The sequence below is a fragment of the Podarcis cretensis genome (assembly GCF_951804945.1).
Source record: "Podarcis cretensis genome assembly, chromosome: 14".
Lineage (NCBI taxonomy): Eukaryota > Metazoa > Chordata > Lepidosauria > Squamata > Lacertidae > Podarcis > Podarcis cretensis.
This window is the reverse complement of record NC_137183.1, coordinates 14,375,473-14,390,889: the sequence shown is the minus strand read 5'-3', so window position 1 is coordinate 14,390,889 and position 15,417 is coordinate 14,375,473. Positions and strand designations below refer to the sequence as shown.

The window sequence follows — 15,417 nt, the reverse complement described above, 5'->3', positions numbered from 1 at the left end:
AACCCAATAAAAATTTATTATATAAAAAAAAAAACAGTTCACAGATTTCTGACTTGGAGACTACACATGGACCTGAAGGTGCTAGGTCAGCCTCCTTTTGAAACCACCAGATTGGTTTCTCTGCACCTACTCTCCTTAAAAGTAGCATTCCAGGTAGTATTACCTCAGCCAGCATTCAAGGCTATCTCAATGAAAAAAGAACTATTTCACAAGGACAATGTGATTATTTGTACAGACCCTACATTTTGCACAAAAACGAACACCACTTTCCACAGTACCTAGGAATTGATATTTCTATCCTTTTTCCTGCACTCCTCCCACCCTATAGAGCAATCTTGGCACATGCTAGATTTCAGAAAGGCAGTCAGCACACACATGGAAAGAACAAAGCGCTTTTGAGAGACACACAGCCTCTTTGTATCATTTCATCCTATCATAGCAAGGTGAATTAAGGGTGTGTGTGTGTGTGTGTACAGTGGTGCCTCGCAAGACGAAATTAATCCGTTCCGTGAGGCTCTTCGTATAGCGGTTTTTTCATCTTGCGAAGCAAGCCCATTGACAGCTTAGCGGATTAGCGCTATTAGCGGTTTAGCGGCTTTTAGCGATCAGCTGTTAAGCGGCTTATCAGCGGATCAGCTGATAAGCGGCTTAACGGCTTAGGAAAAGGGGGGGGGGAAAGGGGGAAAAACCCGCAGGAACTCGCAAGACATTTCGTAGGCACCCAGCACACTCTGGACCCAATTGCCTGTAGGCACCCAAGCATGTTACTGCCCACTTGACAAGAGTAACAGCTATTTCAGCAGCCCTGCACACTCAGGCCAGCATCTATGTTTACCCATCCCTACAAAATAGACCTTTGCACCTTGGCAGAGGCAGCCCTTTTGTTAGGTGTGTATTGCAAGGTGTACTGCCTTCACAGTGAGCAGCTTTCAGACATTTCCTACCCATAATAAACACAGGCTCTGATAGTTGCTGCAGTGATTGGCTCACTATTTGCCAGCAGAACAAAAAATCAGCCAGCCATGAACACACCCTTCAAGCAAGCTGCTCACAACAAGCCTCACCATTGCTCCGTGTCCGCTTCTCTGGAGCAGCAGAAAACAACCTTTCTCCCTTCTCTATGTGACATCCTTTTATATATTTGAACATGGCTATCATATCACCCCTTAACCTCCTCTTCTCCAGGCTAAACATGCCCAGCTCCTTTAGCCGTTCTTCATAAGGCATCGTTTCCAGGCCTTTGACCATTTTGGTTGCCCTCCTTTGGACACGTTCCAGTTTGTCCGTGTCCTTCTTGAACTGTGGTGCCCAGAACTGGACACAGTACTCCAGGTGATGTCTGACCAGAGCAGAATACAGTGGCACTATTACTTCCCTTGATCTAGATGCAATACTCCTATTGATGCAGCCCAGAATTGCATTGGCTTTTTTAGCTGCCGCGTCACACTGTATAATTATCCCTCCATTAAAAAACTATATGGCCATATTTATATTAGTTGAGGAAAGCATACATATTTTAATATCTGATGTTTGGAATTTGTATCTGAATTCACAGATTCTCCAGACAACATGCAGATTCTGCAACTTCAGGTTCTTAATAAAGCAAAAGGAAGAAAACTGGAAGAACTTAATAACCAGCTGGAAGAAAGAGCCCAGCAGATTAGGTATCTGTCTCATCAGCTTGCAATTGTAAAAGGTAAATCTCTTTGCCTTGGGGAGGCAGAGTTTTGGTTTGGTTTGTGAGGATTCTAGCTCCCTTAGAAATAAAATATGTTCTTCTCTGGGAGTGGTGGGGAGCCCCCTGTCCGTAGGCCAGATTAGATCCAGAAGGAATCCTGATTTGGAATTTGAGGCTGTTTTCCCCAATTCACTCCCACTTGGGATTATTGACCGAGATCACTTGCATTCTTGGCAGAATGTGTTAGAAGTTTGGGAAATAACAAAGATAAAATGCCAAAAGGGCAGTAAGAGGACCAGATATGCAAGAGTTAATATTGAAGTGCCTATTACAAATAATAAACAAGGCAGCACACTGTTATTTTGCTATAATTTATTGTCCGAACTGTATTTTGTGTGTTCATTAAATTAAAACTACACCAATCTGGACCCTAAAATTAAATTACTTCATTAGAGACAAATTGTGTGTTCATTCTTTCCATGCTGATCACTGCATTTGTATTAATGTTTACGATTGTGTGTGAGCAGGGACTGACAATTTCAGGGGGAGGGAACAGGATTCAACCAGTGGGCAAGATAGTTTGGTCTCCCCACCATCCATGGGCCATTTTGACAGGTAGACATTGTAGTCCTTTTCCCCACCCCCTCAAACTTAATCTAGCAGTTTTAAATATTTTTCTTTCTTTTTAAAAAAAAGATGAAAAAGATGGCATGTGTCTCAGTCTCCAGGAAAGCCAAAAACTCCATCAAAATGCCAAAGAAAGGGAAATTCAGCTTGAAGGCCAAATAAAAGCTTTAGAAACACAAATTCAGACGCTAGCTGCCAATGAGGAGCAGGTACGGTAACTATTACAATTCTCATGGTTATTAAAGATTTACCAAAGTACTGCAACATTTCAGAATTTTGTTGGTGATGTCATGAAGAAAAGAGAGCCATCACCCATATATAGTAGGACTCAACTGGATTAGGATTGTTTGGAAAGATATCAGAGATACTAAAAGGGGAATTACAGGATACAGTCTGCAACTAAATCCAATTATAATGTTGTTAGATCATATTAAGCAGCAGATAAAGAACAATCAAAGGGTTCTTGTATCTCATTGTTGATAGCAGCTCAGATAACGTTTGGTAGCAAAATCTTGGAGAAACAGTAATCATCCTGAAATTAATCAGTGACTAAGAAAAGTGTGTGACATCATGGTCTTGAAGAAAACTACATGCTGTAAATTGCTTTGGGAAAGAAGTATGCAAACACATTTCCAAGCAAAACTGGCCTTTTAGTATGTATTAGCATTTTTAAAAACTTGATTATTATGGATATTCTTAGCTGAATATAGTTGCACAATACTTGCTTCGTAACATAATATGGCATTCTATTTAAGAAGTTGAATACTTTGTAACCAGAGAATTGATGTCAATAATTTTATTTTTTTAAAGGACCTAGAGAATCATTTTGAACTAACACATGTTCCTGTTTGATTTTTGTTTGTTTTTGTAGCTGATCAAACAATCTAAAGTTGCAGAAGTTGCAATGGAAACCATGCAGCAGCAGCTCTTGGAACTTCGACGCTCTGACACCCTCCAGCGTGCAAGAGAGCAGCATGAGGCGATCGTTACAGCACTCAAACAGAAACATGAAGAACAAGCCTTGTCTTTGCAGCAGAAACTGGATGCTAGGAATATAGCATTCCAGGAGCAGGTCAGATTGACGTTTACAATATTGAAAATATCACACAGAGGGCATGAAAAGTTGCGATGTTCTGCTTTTTCCATCTGACAATGATTCTAAATACCAACTCTCCATTTGAAAATACACTTGGAAGGGAAGCATACAGAATGCATACAAACTACAAAACCACAGAGCTCAGTTGTCTTCAGTGGCTTTCTCCTTTATTTTAGAAATTGAAACAGATGGTGGTAACTATCCTCACTCCTTTGACTTCCAGTCATGGACCTGTTTTGACAAGATTCTGTAATGCTGAAGATCTAATTCAGCAAATCATTCTTAAAAATCTGGGGATCACTTGACTTCAAATTGTTTATACTCCAGCTTTCTTTCCTGCCCCACCACACCTAGAAGCACAGCCATTTTTCTCTTTTTAAAGTGGGCTGCAGTTTCCCAGGGTCACCACCAGAGGCCCCTGAAGGACAATGCTCTTAACGTTGATAAATGTCAATTATCAAAAGCATCCATCTTTGGGACTGGTTCATACTTCCCCACCTTCATTTTTATTTACTAAAGAAGTGATTTAAAACCTTAAAGAGACCTTACCGACTGACATAACAAAAGATATGAAATCTGAGAAGGGGGTGGTCTAAACTTAAAAAAAAAAAAAGCTTTAGGCACTCCTTTTAATCTTTTTCTGTTCCTGCCTCTTTCTATAGCCACATGAGGAAAAAAAGCCACCCTCCTGGCTGAGTGCTGGAGGCACCATTTTGAAGGATGTGGCTGAAAAGAAAGTTGATTCATCCCACAAAAAGCTCAAGAGGCAATAGCAATAACTCTAAGAGTAGCTTCATATATCAAGCCAGGAGCAAGCTATCCTTGTAACAGCTCCTTTAAGAAACCACAGTTTATTGGCCTAAGTTTGTGATACCTGAACCATCTTAAAGTGTTGTTTTAATTTTTATTTTCCTTCCCCCTCCCTCCCTCCATTTAAAAAAAATTCACTAGTGATGCAGATTATATGATGTATATTGGACCTGTGCAAAGATATTCTGGAAAATATGCAAAATATGATTGGATATAATATACCATTGTGTCTGTTACCCAAAAAAGAATTTACATCTTAAAATAATAATAACAATCAGAACATGGTAATTTGGTGGTGAATTGCTAATTGAAGCAAAAATGTTAATAGCAGCCAAATGACATACTTAAGGAATCTCAACTGAAGGAGAGTGGATTAATAATAAAAAAAATGGTATCTGGTCATGATGTCTACACTTACTGTGATGAGAAAAAAGTCAGAGCAAAAACCAGCTTGAGAGAACTTGGTTCCCCTTAAAATCAATTATGAAGAAGAACTATAGTTTGGAACTATTTAAACTTTTCCACTGCTGGTATAAATCTGAGATCCAGAAGATGAATTAGATAGCTTGCAATGGAATGGAAAAAAAACAAAATGTCTATACACTGTTTTCAGTTGTTGTGTTATTTAATTGAGAATATGTAAATAGTTTTATGTTTCTGTGTTCCACACCCCCCAACCCAATTGTGAAGTATGGATGATTTTAATATTAAACTTGATTGGGAACAATGTAGCCTATATGGACACCCATTCTGCTGTTTGTTTGTGTTGCTTGCTGTTTGTGTTCAAAGACATTTCTCTTTAAGCTGTTGATTCTGTTTCTTAGCTGTTTTGCCTCTTTTATACTCTTGTTCTGTGATGCTGCTTTTAGTTTGGTAATTGTGTTTTAATGTAAGCTTATTTGAGACCATTTTGGAGGGGGAAAGTGGTATAATTTTTTTTGTATAGGTATTGATTGGAAACTTTTGATACAATTCTTTTATCAGTCAGAACTTTGCTGCCATCTAAAGGAACATGTGAAACAACTTGAAAGAACTCTTGAGGAAAGCAAAATGGAAAAAAATGAAATTATCAGTCGGCTCTCAAGAAGTCTAGAAGAAAGCCAAAACCAGTGTGCAAATCTGCTGCAGACAGGTTTGTCATATTTGCATTGTTTTGGCGGCAAACATGAATGAAGATCTGCTCAAGTTTTGAATAGGTATTTGCCTGAAAAATCATAATAGTCTCAAAACAGTAGCCTTTAGACTATAACTAGGTGCAGATGAAGAAACCATTTGTCAGTTCCTTCGGGACAATTGCTTAATGCTATTCTTAAGTATCAGCTGAGCATGATAGTTATCGGTTTTTAAATTTGTTTCTGAGGTTCTCCAGGTTTCCTCAATGGAAACAGCAACTACAACAGAGCCCTGGTAACCTGTGTATTTGACATTGCAGAAAGCTGTTGATTCACAGCTGCAAGTGATTAATGGGCACATTCTAGGAATACATTCTTTGTTTGTGTAGGGCAGGGGTAGTCAACCTTTTTATACCTACTGCCCACTAATGCATCTATCTTGATGGTAACATTTCCTTACCGCCCACCAGTGCTCGGTCGAAGGAGGATTCAGCTTGTGCCGTAGAACCGCCCACCTAGAATCCTGAAACACCCACTAGTGGGCAGTAGGAACTAGGTTGACAACCGCTGGTGTAGGGTGAAAAGTTGGCCCAACAAGCTTACCTAGCGAATCCTACAAACAATATACATGCTGCGCCCTAGAATCCTCTGAAAAACACTTAGGATTCTGTGGCAAATGTACAGGTATTCCTTGGCCAATAAATCAGTGGTAAAGAGAGTTATTTGAGAGGTAGGAATTAAGAAAGCTCCTCATATGTAAATAATCCTGGATTTCTCATACATTACGACGAAGCTCATATAGCACTTTCTTTGCTTAGGGTGTCATCCTAAAAAAGCGACTAGATCAGATACCTAGGTGGCATAGGTGGTGAGAGGCCTCTTGCAAGGAGAAAGATGGAAAGTTTCAGTAGAATAAAATTTCCTTTTAAGCGAACCTTGCGTAACAAGGTAAATAAGTGATGATGAGTGTGGCAGGTGATACTTAAGTGACATAAGCCCTGCCAACTCCACACTGAAAAATATTCCTGCTGGCTAAAGAAATACTGTGAAATGCCTCTGTAAGTGACATTAAAGATACCACTGTATACATTTAGACATCTTGTTCCTTAAAAAAAACCCAAAAATTTAACTATTTTACCAAGCCAGCCTTGTTCATCCTGTTTTTTTTGGCAGAGTTTCACAGTTTCCTTCAGCTTCAGGCAAGCTAAAGAAAAGCAAACATTGGACATGTCTTATGTACTCATCATTACTTTTATTTTAAAGTGCAAGGAAAAACTCAAAGGAAATAAAGCTGCCACAGTCTCAAATGCTGGAAAAGATTTTTTTAAAAAAACAACAACCTGAGAACTTGAGTACCTTCCATTCACATAGGGCCATAATGTCCATATCCTCTCTGTAGTAGAAAAATCCAGCGTTTCAGCGCATCTTTAAAAGGGTACATTTAAAAATGCTGCTACCCGATTACTGTTTCTAATTTGAGTTATTAATGTATATTCTTCTTAATGCCAAAATAGACCTTAGTCAAGGTCACTTGACAACCCGCCCTCCTGCTGTTCTTACCGTATACTCACGATATATTAATTCCAGGTCTTTCTTTTCAGGTTTGGTGAAGGAGACAAATCAGTTACGCATGCAGCTTCAGCAAGCCCAGTCTGTCCAGCTGATAAGCAATGAAATGAATAAGGCTCTGCAGGTTGGTTTATTATCCTGTTTAAATACTTTACGATTTTGGCCTGGGCACTATTTCAAGGTGCTTACCTACTAAGCTCTAAGCAGCATGGGGTCCAAATACCTGAAAAAACACTTTACCCTATACCAGCCTAGCTATGTCTTCAGATGTCCAGGGGAGGCTCTTCTCAAAACTTTCTTTACTGGATATGTGACAACCGGGGAAAGAACCTTCTTTCTTATGGTGCCTTGTTTGTGGAACACTCTCTCCACGGCAGTGCACCTGGCAGTAGCCTTGAAATGCTTTTGTTGCCAGGTCTAAACCTTCACTGATTTCCCAAGCTTTTTATGCTACATTCTATACTTGTCTGCCCATATGTTGCAGTTTGCTGCCCTGCTATTTTTTAATGGTTTATAAACATTCTAAAAAATAGTATGTTGGTGTATGCTGAGATCATTGCGATGTTGGAGACTAGACTGAAAGGTTTATTTTTACTGTCACTAATTTCAGCAGTCCTAAATTCATTTACTATGGAGCTTTCTGTTGAACTCATTGAGGATTACAACAGAATAAATATGCATGGGATTTCCCCCCCCCCCAAGTGTACAAAATACAGGGTAATCCTTATCCCATATGTTCTTTCATCACGCCATAAGATTGTTTCATTTTATTGGCAGAGGATGATGTAGGCAAGCATGACAAAAGGACACCCCGTGCATTCATTGTGGAACTCGAGCTTTAGCCTACTTTAAAATTTCCTTTATATTTATTTCCTAGCAGAAAAATGGCACTTAATGACATATCTGTAGTGAAAAGTGTGCTGCCATTAAGAATATGAATGAATGAAGCTTTATTACCCATCAAAGATATCTGTGCATACTATAGGGATACCTCTTGCGTTCAACCCATCTTAATAAAATCCAGGAATCAAAGGAGTCTTTCCACTAGGCATTTGCCCCAAATTCTTGGAGACAGTGTCATTGAGTGTCACACCTGGATTCTTCCAGTAATCAGTCGGTTGTAATAGACAGCACTCAGACACTTCTAGAATAAAGTGGCCCAATGAATGTCTGTCAGTCCCGGAAGCTCTTTCATTGATAAAGTAAATTCCTTTGATCAGATACTACCTGGTTTCCAACATGGGGGAAGGGTATGACAATAATATATATATCTTACCAGTTTCACTTTATTTGGACTACAGATCATCATTGTCATATATAGGTATTTTAAGAAATTAAACAGATGCTTAACTGCACACTCAGCTGTGACTACAGTCAGCAACCATTTTGCCAGGGGGTTCCATTCCCGGCCCCTGTGCCCAGCGTGTATAAGCGAGTCCCGCTCCCGTTCCACCCTTTTAGTGACGTGTTTCATGACATTTTCGGTTATTTCTGGGTTCGGCACTGTGCGCGATTGCGCATCTTTTGAACGCTCATTAATTGGTCATGGTTAAATGTTAGCAGGCCTATATTCCTAACCTATTCTGGATTTGTTTATCTTCCATTCCCCCCACCCACTGTATTTTAGGAAGAGTTAAAGGAACTTAAAGAAGAATTGGTTTTATATGAATCTGCTGCGAAACATGGTGTGTTTCTCAGTGACCCAGGTGGAGAATTGAATGTAGACATGACTGATTCTTATGTAGATTTGGGTATTAAAAAGAAAACTGGACTTAACAGGTACTGGGTGAACAGCTTTCTAATTTGAAAATGACTAATATTGAAATGTTGTCCAAATAGTATCATATTTCCCTATTATGTTTTAAAATTTTAAATCTCACTTTCACATGGGGCTTGCAGTTGTCCGTTATCCAAGGGACTGTTCAAGTCCATATCTACTTACCTTTAGTAATTCTGAAGAATTGGTTGTTGTCTTCCCATTCCCTGGACCCCTAAAATTATTCCGCTTATTAATGTACCTGTGTGATACATGTTTTCGTTACATATTTAAATTGTACTTTTAGGTAAAATACAACCGTTACTGCTTTCTTTTTATTCGTTTTTCTTCTGTAGATTATTACCAAAGTAGCAGTGGTTTTCATAAGAAGAGAATGGACTTGTAATAGTTGTGTTTAAGATTGATGTAAAGATACAGTGTAAACCTTCATTAGTAAATTTAAGGCTGCAATGTAGTGTGGTGTTAAGTCTTTGTTTTTAAGCCAGCATAGAAATACGCAAGCTGAAGGTGTACCGCTTGAGCTATATTTGTGGTGGTAGAACCCAAAATTTAGGGCAAGTTTATTTGGTAGAACCAAAAATTTAGGGCAAGTTTGTTTGGTCTTGTTTGTTTTGCAATTTATAAGCCACTTCTTGGGTAAGCCCTCAAGCAGCATATGATAAAATAAAAATAACAGTAAAACAACCATGAAAATGTTCAATAAAATAATAGCACTATAGCAAAACAAGATGCCAAATAGCTAGATGATAATCTCTAAATGGTACTCCAGATCGAAGAATGTCTAAACAATGCAATTTCTATTAGCCCTTGGAAAATTGAGAGGGAAGGGACTAGGTGGGCATATGATGAGTTCACAACTCTCCTTAGATAGAAACTGAATGAGTAGCACTGCTAGAATTAGTTATGGGAAAAGCTGAAATGTTGATAGAGCCAGTGTGGCGTAATGGTTAGTGTTGGACTAGGACCTGGAAGAGCAGGGTTTGAATCCCCACTCAGCCATGAAGCTCACTGCCTCACCATCTCTTAGCCTAAACTACCTTGCAGGGCTGTTGCCAAATGGGGAGGAGGAGAACCATGTACCCTGTGATCCCTGGAAGATAAAAGGTGGTATATAAATGCAATAACTAACTAAAAAAAACGGGATGGTTATTACTGTCCTCAGGTAAAAAACTGAATGGCTAGCACTGCTATAATCAGTTATGGGGAAAGTTGAAATGAGGCCCCAATGACACAAGCCAACTGGAAGGGTAATCTGTATATCCTATAATATCTGCATGCAAGAGTGAATTTGTGAGCTCTTCATTTGTTGTTTAAGTAAGTAGGTGCCTTAAACTCTTTGATAGTGAGTCCATTTTAAACTACTCTGTTGCCAATTATAGCATCCTAGAATTGCAAGGCTAGAGCTTTCTGCAATGAATAGGCTACACAGTCCAAGAACCAGATACCAGGTCAACTTCTATTGCCGCTTCAAAGTAAACCTGAAAGGCAAAGGACACATGCAAATAAAACTGTTTGCCTCTTCCTACTTGTTTATTTGGGAGCAAGTCTCACTGAAATGGAACTTTAGGATGCAGCCTTAGTACATAAAATAATTCCAAGTGGCTCAGAATCTCAAAGTCTCCCAATAATTATAGGCTATTAATGCAACTATCCCCCCCCCCTTGGTAATGTTCAACAGCGCTGCACTGACTAAAGAAGCAGATAAAGAATTTTCTAAAGATGAGATCATCTTACAGCTGAAGATTGAACTAGAACGTTTACTGAATAGTAACAAAACAAAGAGGAACCGCATTTCTCGGTTACAGAGTGACCTTGATGATTACCAGAGAACAGTTGAAGACCTGAAGGAGCAACTAGTGAAAACAAATGTGCATGAGGTTTGTTTTAATTGTGGGGTGCGTTTTGAAATATTGATATACTTTTAAGTTTTCTCTTTTCAGTTGGAGTAATGAGACATCCAGTATCTTGGGCTATAACTACCAATTGCCCAGGAAGTCAAGAAACATGTGATAAACTTCTGGGTCATTCCTGTGACCCTAGGTTCGTCCTTTTCCTATCTTCAGCCAGGATTGAGCCTTTTCTCATACATCCTTTCTTTCAGCATTTCCACCATGCCCATATTCTTCTCTCTATTATAACTTGTTTGATTACTGCCACTCATCTTCGAGTTTCTCCATTTTTCCTCTTAGCTTTCTCATCTCTGTTTCTATTCTCCATAGCTCAAAAGCATTACTCACATCCTGCCAAATTTATGAAGAAACTTAAAACTCCAGTAGTAGATGTGCCAGTGTTCTTCTTCCCTTGAATGATGACTCTTGTCTCAGATTCTTCTGCTGTAGCCCTCTGGGTCCTTAGGGCGTCCCTCATTTCATCGGAGAACTGTTGGAGGGCACAGGAATAATATAATAAATTTATTATTTGTACCCCACCCATCTGACTGGGTTGCCCCTGCCACTCAGGGGGTCATCCATCTTATATAAAAACATAGTAAAACATCAAACCTTAAAAAGCTTCCCTATACAATCAATCAATCACCCCCCAAAAAAAACAAGAGAGGGGTTTAATAATAATAATACTTTGGTTGATCTGATTTACATCCTATGCCCTTTCAAAAAGGGTTTTTTTGGGGGAGAGGGCAATTGGGTTGTTTTTATTTTTATTATGTATTTTGTGATTTTATATATTGATTTTATTCTGTGAACCGCTCTGAGACCCCCAGGTATAGGGTGGTATATAAATTCAATAAACAACAATAAACAACACCTCATTTCCCCCATAGTCATCCTTTTCTAAGCAGTGGCTATGATGCAAGATAAGGACCTAAATGATAAAACCGTAATAAGGAGCCTTCCCAGAACTGCCAAGGACAATCATTGCAGTTGCTACCATAGAAGTTCTGTAGTTTTCAGCTCAACCCATTGCTGCCTCAGCTGTAGTGTGGGTGTCCCTGTAGCTACACTAGTGGAACTCAACAGTGGCAAAAGAGCCCTCTTTTGAGCAGCCTTCCAATCCCAGAGAGAGTAGATGCCAGAAAATGAAGGTTCAGGCAGCTGTCCAGTGAAGAAGGGCTACTCAAGAGTAAAGGTCTCTTGGAGAGCAAATTTAAGTGTTTACCATAGGAGCCAACACCTAGGGGGCCATTTGGGCTTTGGCCCCTGCAATAAAATATTGAATGGGCATTGCCATTCAAATGGTGTGTGTGCACCATGTCATGTGATCAATTATGTGGGGTGGAGCTTACCTGGGCACCTGCAATATTTCATTCAAGTTGGCACCCCTAGTATTTACAGCTGGTCCTGGGTAGAGTTTGGTACATTGGAATATATGAGTGCTTAGTTGAGATCGAGTAGCTGATGGAACAGCCCATGACTTTTGAATCCCAGACTACTGAATTGTCTTACTTATTCTGTCCTATCTTATGCAGATTGTATGTCTCACTTACCCTAATTTGCTCATGGGGGTACCCAGCATTCCCCCCACCCATTAAATTTAAAACTTCGATTGGATTTCAAACAAACCAAAACTTAGTAGTCAATAATTATGGACATGAAAGTACCGGTAGTTTATACTGTTACACTTTTGAATTTAGTTTAAAAGGTAAAGGTAAAGGTACCCCTGCCCGTACGGGCCAGTCTTGACAGACTCTGGGGTTGTGCGCCCATCTCACTTAAGAGGCCAGGGGCCAGCGCTGTCCGGAGACACTTCCGGGTCACGTGGCCAGCGTGACAAAGCTGCATCTGGCGAGCCAGAGCCGCACACGGAAACGCCGTTTACCTTCCCGCTGGTAAGCGGTCCCTATTTATCTACTTGCACCCGGAGGTGCTTTCGAACTGCTAGGTTGGCAGGCGCTGGGACCGAGCAGCGGGAGCGCACCCCGCCGCAGGGATTTGAACCGCCGACCTTTCAATCGGCAAGTCCTAGGCGCTGAGGCTTTAACCCACAGCGCCATCTGTGTCCCACGGCGCCACCTGTGTCCCACGAATTTAGTTTACGAGACTGTAAATGATTGTAGGTGGTTAGATCATCCAGAAACCAGAGGCTAAGTATTGCCAACTCCTGGATGGTATTATTGAACTCATAGTTGCAATACGTATTGAATGCAAAGACTCAGCTATAATAATTACACCCCATATTTGTGTCAGATGATTGGATTGGATTAGTCCTCAGGATTATTCAACCCTCCTTAACAACTGCTTTAACCAGGTATGAACCAAAAGGAGAAAAAAAACCCCACCATCTTGGATTGTGTTAGGTGGATGTGGTAAATAATATTTAAGCAGTACTGCTGGTGAATTAATGGGTGGTGTTCAATAAAGTTTTACTTCGAGTAGACCCATTGAAATTAATGGACCTAGCATGCTCATTAATTTCACTGGGTCTGTTCAGAGCAAAACCTTGTTGAATTCTACTCAGTATTTGGAGAAGCCATGTGCTTCCTATACAGTATGGGAAGATGCAGCCCTCTGATAGTGAAGATGGCTGCTATTGTAGTTGGAGGCAATGCCCTAGGTCAGAGCTTTCCAGACTGTGTCGCGACACATTAGTGTGTTGGCTGCAGTGTGTAGGTGTGTCGCACAAATTGCTCCCTGGGCCTTGAAAGGGGTTAGTTTAACCCCCAGTTTGCTAGTAAAACTGAATTACTGTGTCGTGAAATGATGCATGTCTTAAAAGTGTCAGCAACATGAAAAGTTTGGAAAGCTCTGTCCTAGATAATATTTCACAAAGAAATAAAACAGGTGATTTTCTTCCTAAGAAACTGATGTCTGCCCTTTTGGTAGGAGCCAAGTTTTATTACAGCTATATGCACTGACCCTTTTGTTATTTTAATTTCCTGTGCTTAGCTTAAAGCACACTCTTCGTGCTGAACAACTGTATGTGATGTCTTTGCTTACATGAGAGAGTTGCTTAAGAATAAGATGGAGTACTGTAATTTAAGTTCTATAACTTGGTTTACTGGCCTAGGATAGAATGGCTAGAATATGATTGTGCTGGCTGATGGACTGTACTGGATATGTTGAAACCTTTGCCTTGATGCTGAAACATATTTACTTGGAAGTACAGTTATGTGAATCATTTAGTTGCTTCTTGTGCTGCTTGGACAGTTGTTGGACCTGGAAAGTCATGTGGGAAGCACTGACAATAGTAATTCTTCTGCCAAAATTGTCCAGCTGGCCCTAATATTTAAAACTCGAGTGTGCCCTACTTGCTATAGCATCCATGTTGCATTACCTGCCATACCAAATAAAACACAGACACTTACATCAGGTTTTTGGATAACAGTGTGTTAGGACATAATTTGACGGCTTTGTGCTGTGCTCTGCAATCATGGCTTTGTTCCACTTAGCATAAACCTATTGTGCACCAGCCAGCAAAAAGAGGCACGTATATAACACACAATCCTATCTGGATCTAGTTCCAAGTGAGCTGTGTTTTGGTACTCTCTGTGCTTTGTATCTTCTTTTTCTTTTTCCGCCAACAACTTGCATCAGGGATGGTTAGCATGGCGTTCCAGATGTTGTTGGACTAGTTTCCATCAGCCCCGGCCAGCACAACCAGGGATGCTGGGAGTTGTAGCCCAACAAAATCTGGGGGTCCACAGGTCAGCAACCCTGATAAGCATAATTGACAAATTCACCTTGTGAGTGGTAAATATTGCATGTTGGGGTTACATTTTTACTTTTTCGCTTTTGGGAAGTGTTGGGCTTCATTTCTGATTCATTTCAAATGTTCCAGTGTTAGCTTTCGTCCAGATGACATGTATTGAGTGTCTTCAGAAGTGGCTGTGTGAAAAGTTTTTCTTTGGCATCTCTCACAAAATTTTTCATTACCTGACAATTTAGCAGTCCCTAGTCCCTCCCTCCCCTTTTTCTTTCTGGTATTGGTACTTTAAACTGTTACGTCTTCTAGGAAAGGGCAGTCTTACCTCTGATTGGGGCAGCACAGAGCTATTTTGCGCTGTGTGTGTGTGTGTGTGTGTGTGTGTGTGTGTGTGTGTGTGTTTATGTTGTCTGGACTCATTTTCCCCTCCTTTATTAGCCCAGAGGAAGAAATATAGAGAATCAACTTGATCCCGTACAGTCTAATGTCTCTGAAGAAATGCTGAAGCTGAAAAAGGGAAATCAGGATTTGAAACAAGAAACTGAGGTGGGTTTTTACCATGTCAGTTTTCTTTCCATCTAAGGATAGGATGGGATGGGATCACTCAGAAAATGGCTTACATATGTTGGAGACCTGAGAGTGGGAACACATACTGTTGTATATATATCTTGATATTGAGAGTAAAGGGATCCTTATAAAAAGTGTGCATGGTAATTTGCTACAGTACCCACTCTAAAGCAAAATGAGGAAGGGGAGGATATACCTATCCTGAAGGAAGCAGAACCTAAGTTTGGGGTCCTTGCATTTTGTTTGAGAGTTATGCTCTCCCCATCAATAACCTGTACCCGCAAGGCAACAATATCTCTCACCCATTCTTTGGTCCATGATCCAGCAAAACCAAGGGCTGATTTGGGACATCATTAAGGAGCAAAGAGCTCCTGTTGGAGCTTTGAGCTGCTCAACTTGAAAATCTGAGGTTTTAAGTACTATTTTGAGCCCATGTATCCTCACGGAGAAGGAAGAGGTCTTTTTCAACAAGTGAGTGCTGTAACATCTTTATTCCTTTGTGCCATTGTACCATCCTACAAGTTCCTTGCCCATTTTGTAGTTGAAAGGAAACAGTCCTCATGAGAAATGACTAGCTGGTTAT

At 40.2% G+C, this 15,417-nt stretch overlaps 1 protein-coding gene across 5 annotated transcripts in view; it reads left to right on the top strand.

Annotated features, from left to right (window-relative positions):
- CEP152 (centrosomal protein 152) overlaps positions 1 to 15,417 on the top strand; it is a 50,168-nt gene that overhangs the window by 14,236 nt on the left and 20,515 nt on the right. For 4 of the 5 annotated variants that reach the window (XM_079953132.1, XM_079953131.1, XM_079953133.1 and 1 more), the window contains exons 7-14: positions 1,556 to 1,696; positions 2,375 to 2,514; positions 3,177 to 3,377; positions 5,196 to 5,343; positions 6,925 to 7,016; positions 8,520 to 8,671; positions 10,348 to 10,546; positions 14,706 to 14,813. In XM_079953132.1, coding sequence (XP_079809258.1) covers positions 1,556 to 1,696; positions 2,375 to 2,514; positions 3,177 to 3,377; positions 5,196 to 5,343; positions 6,925 to 7,016; positions 8,520 to 8,671; positions 10,348 to 10,546; positions 14,706 to 14,813 — 1,181 coding nt within the window. Of the gene's footprint in view, positions 1 to 1,555; positions 1,697 to 2,374; positions 2,515 to 3,176; positions 3,378 to 5,195; positions 5,344 to 6,924; positions 7,017 to 8,519; positions 8,672 to 10,347; positions 10,547 to 14,705; positions 14,814 to 15,417 lie in introns of those variants that run through there. The other variant, XM_079953134.1, reaches the window with a different exon arrangement.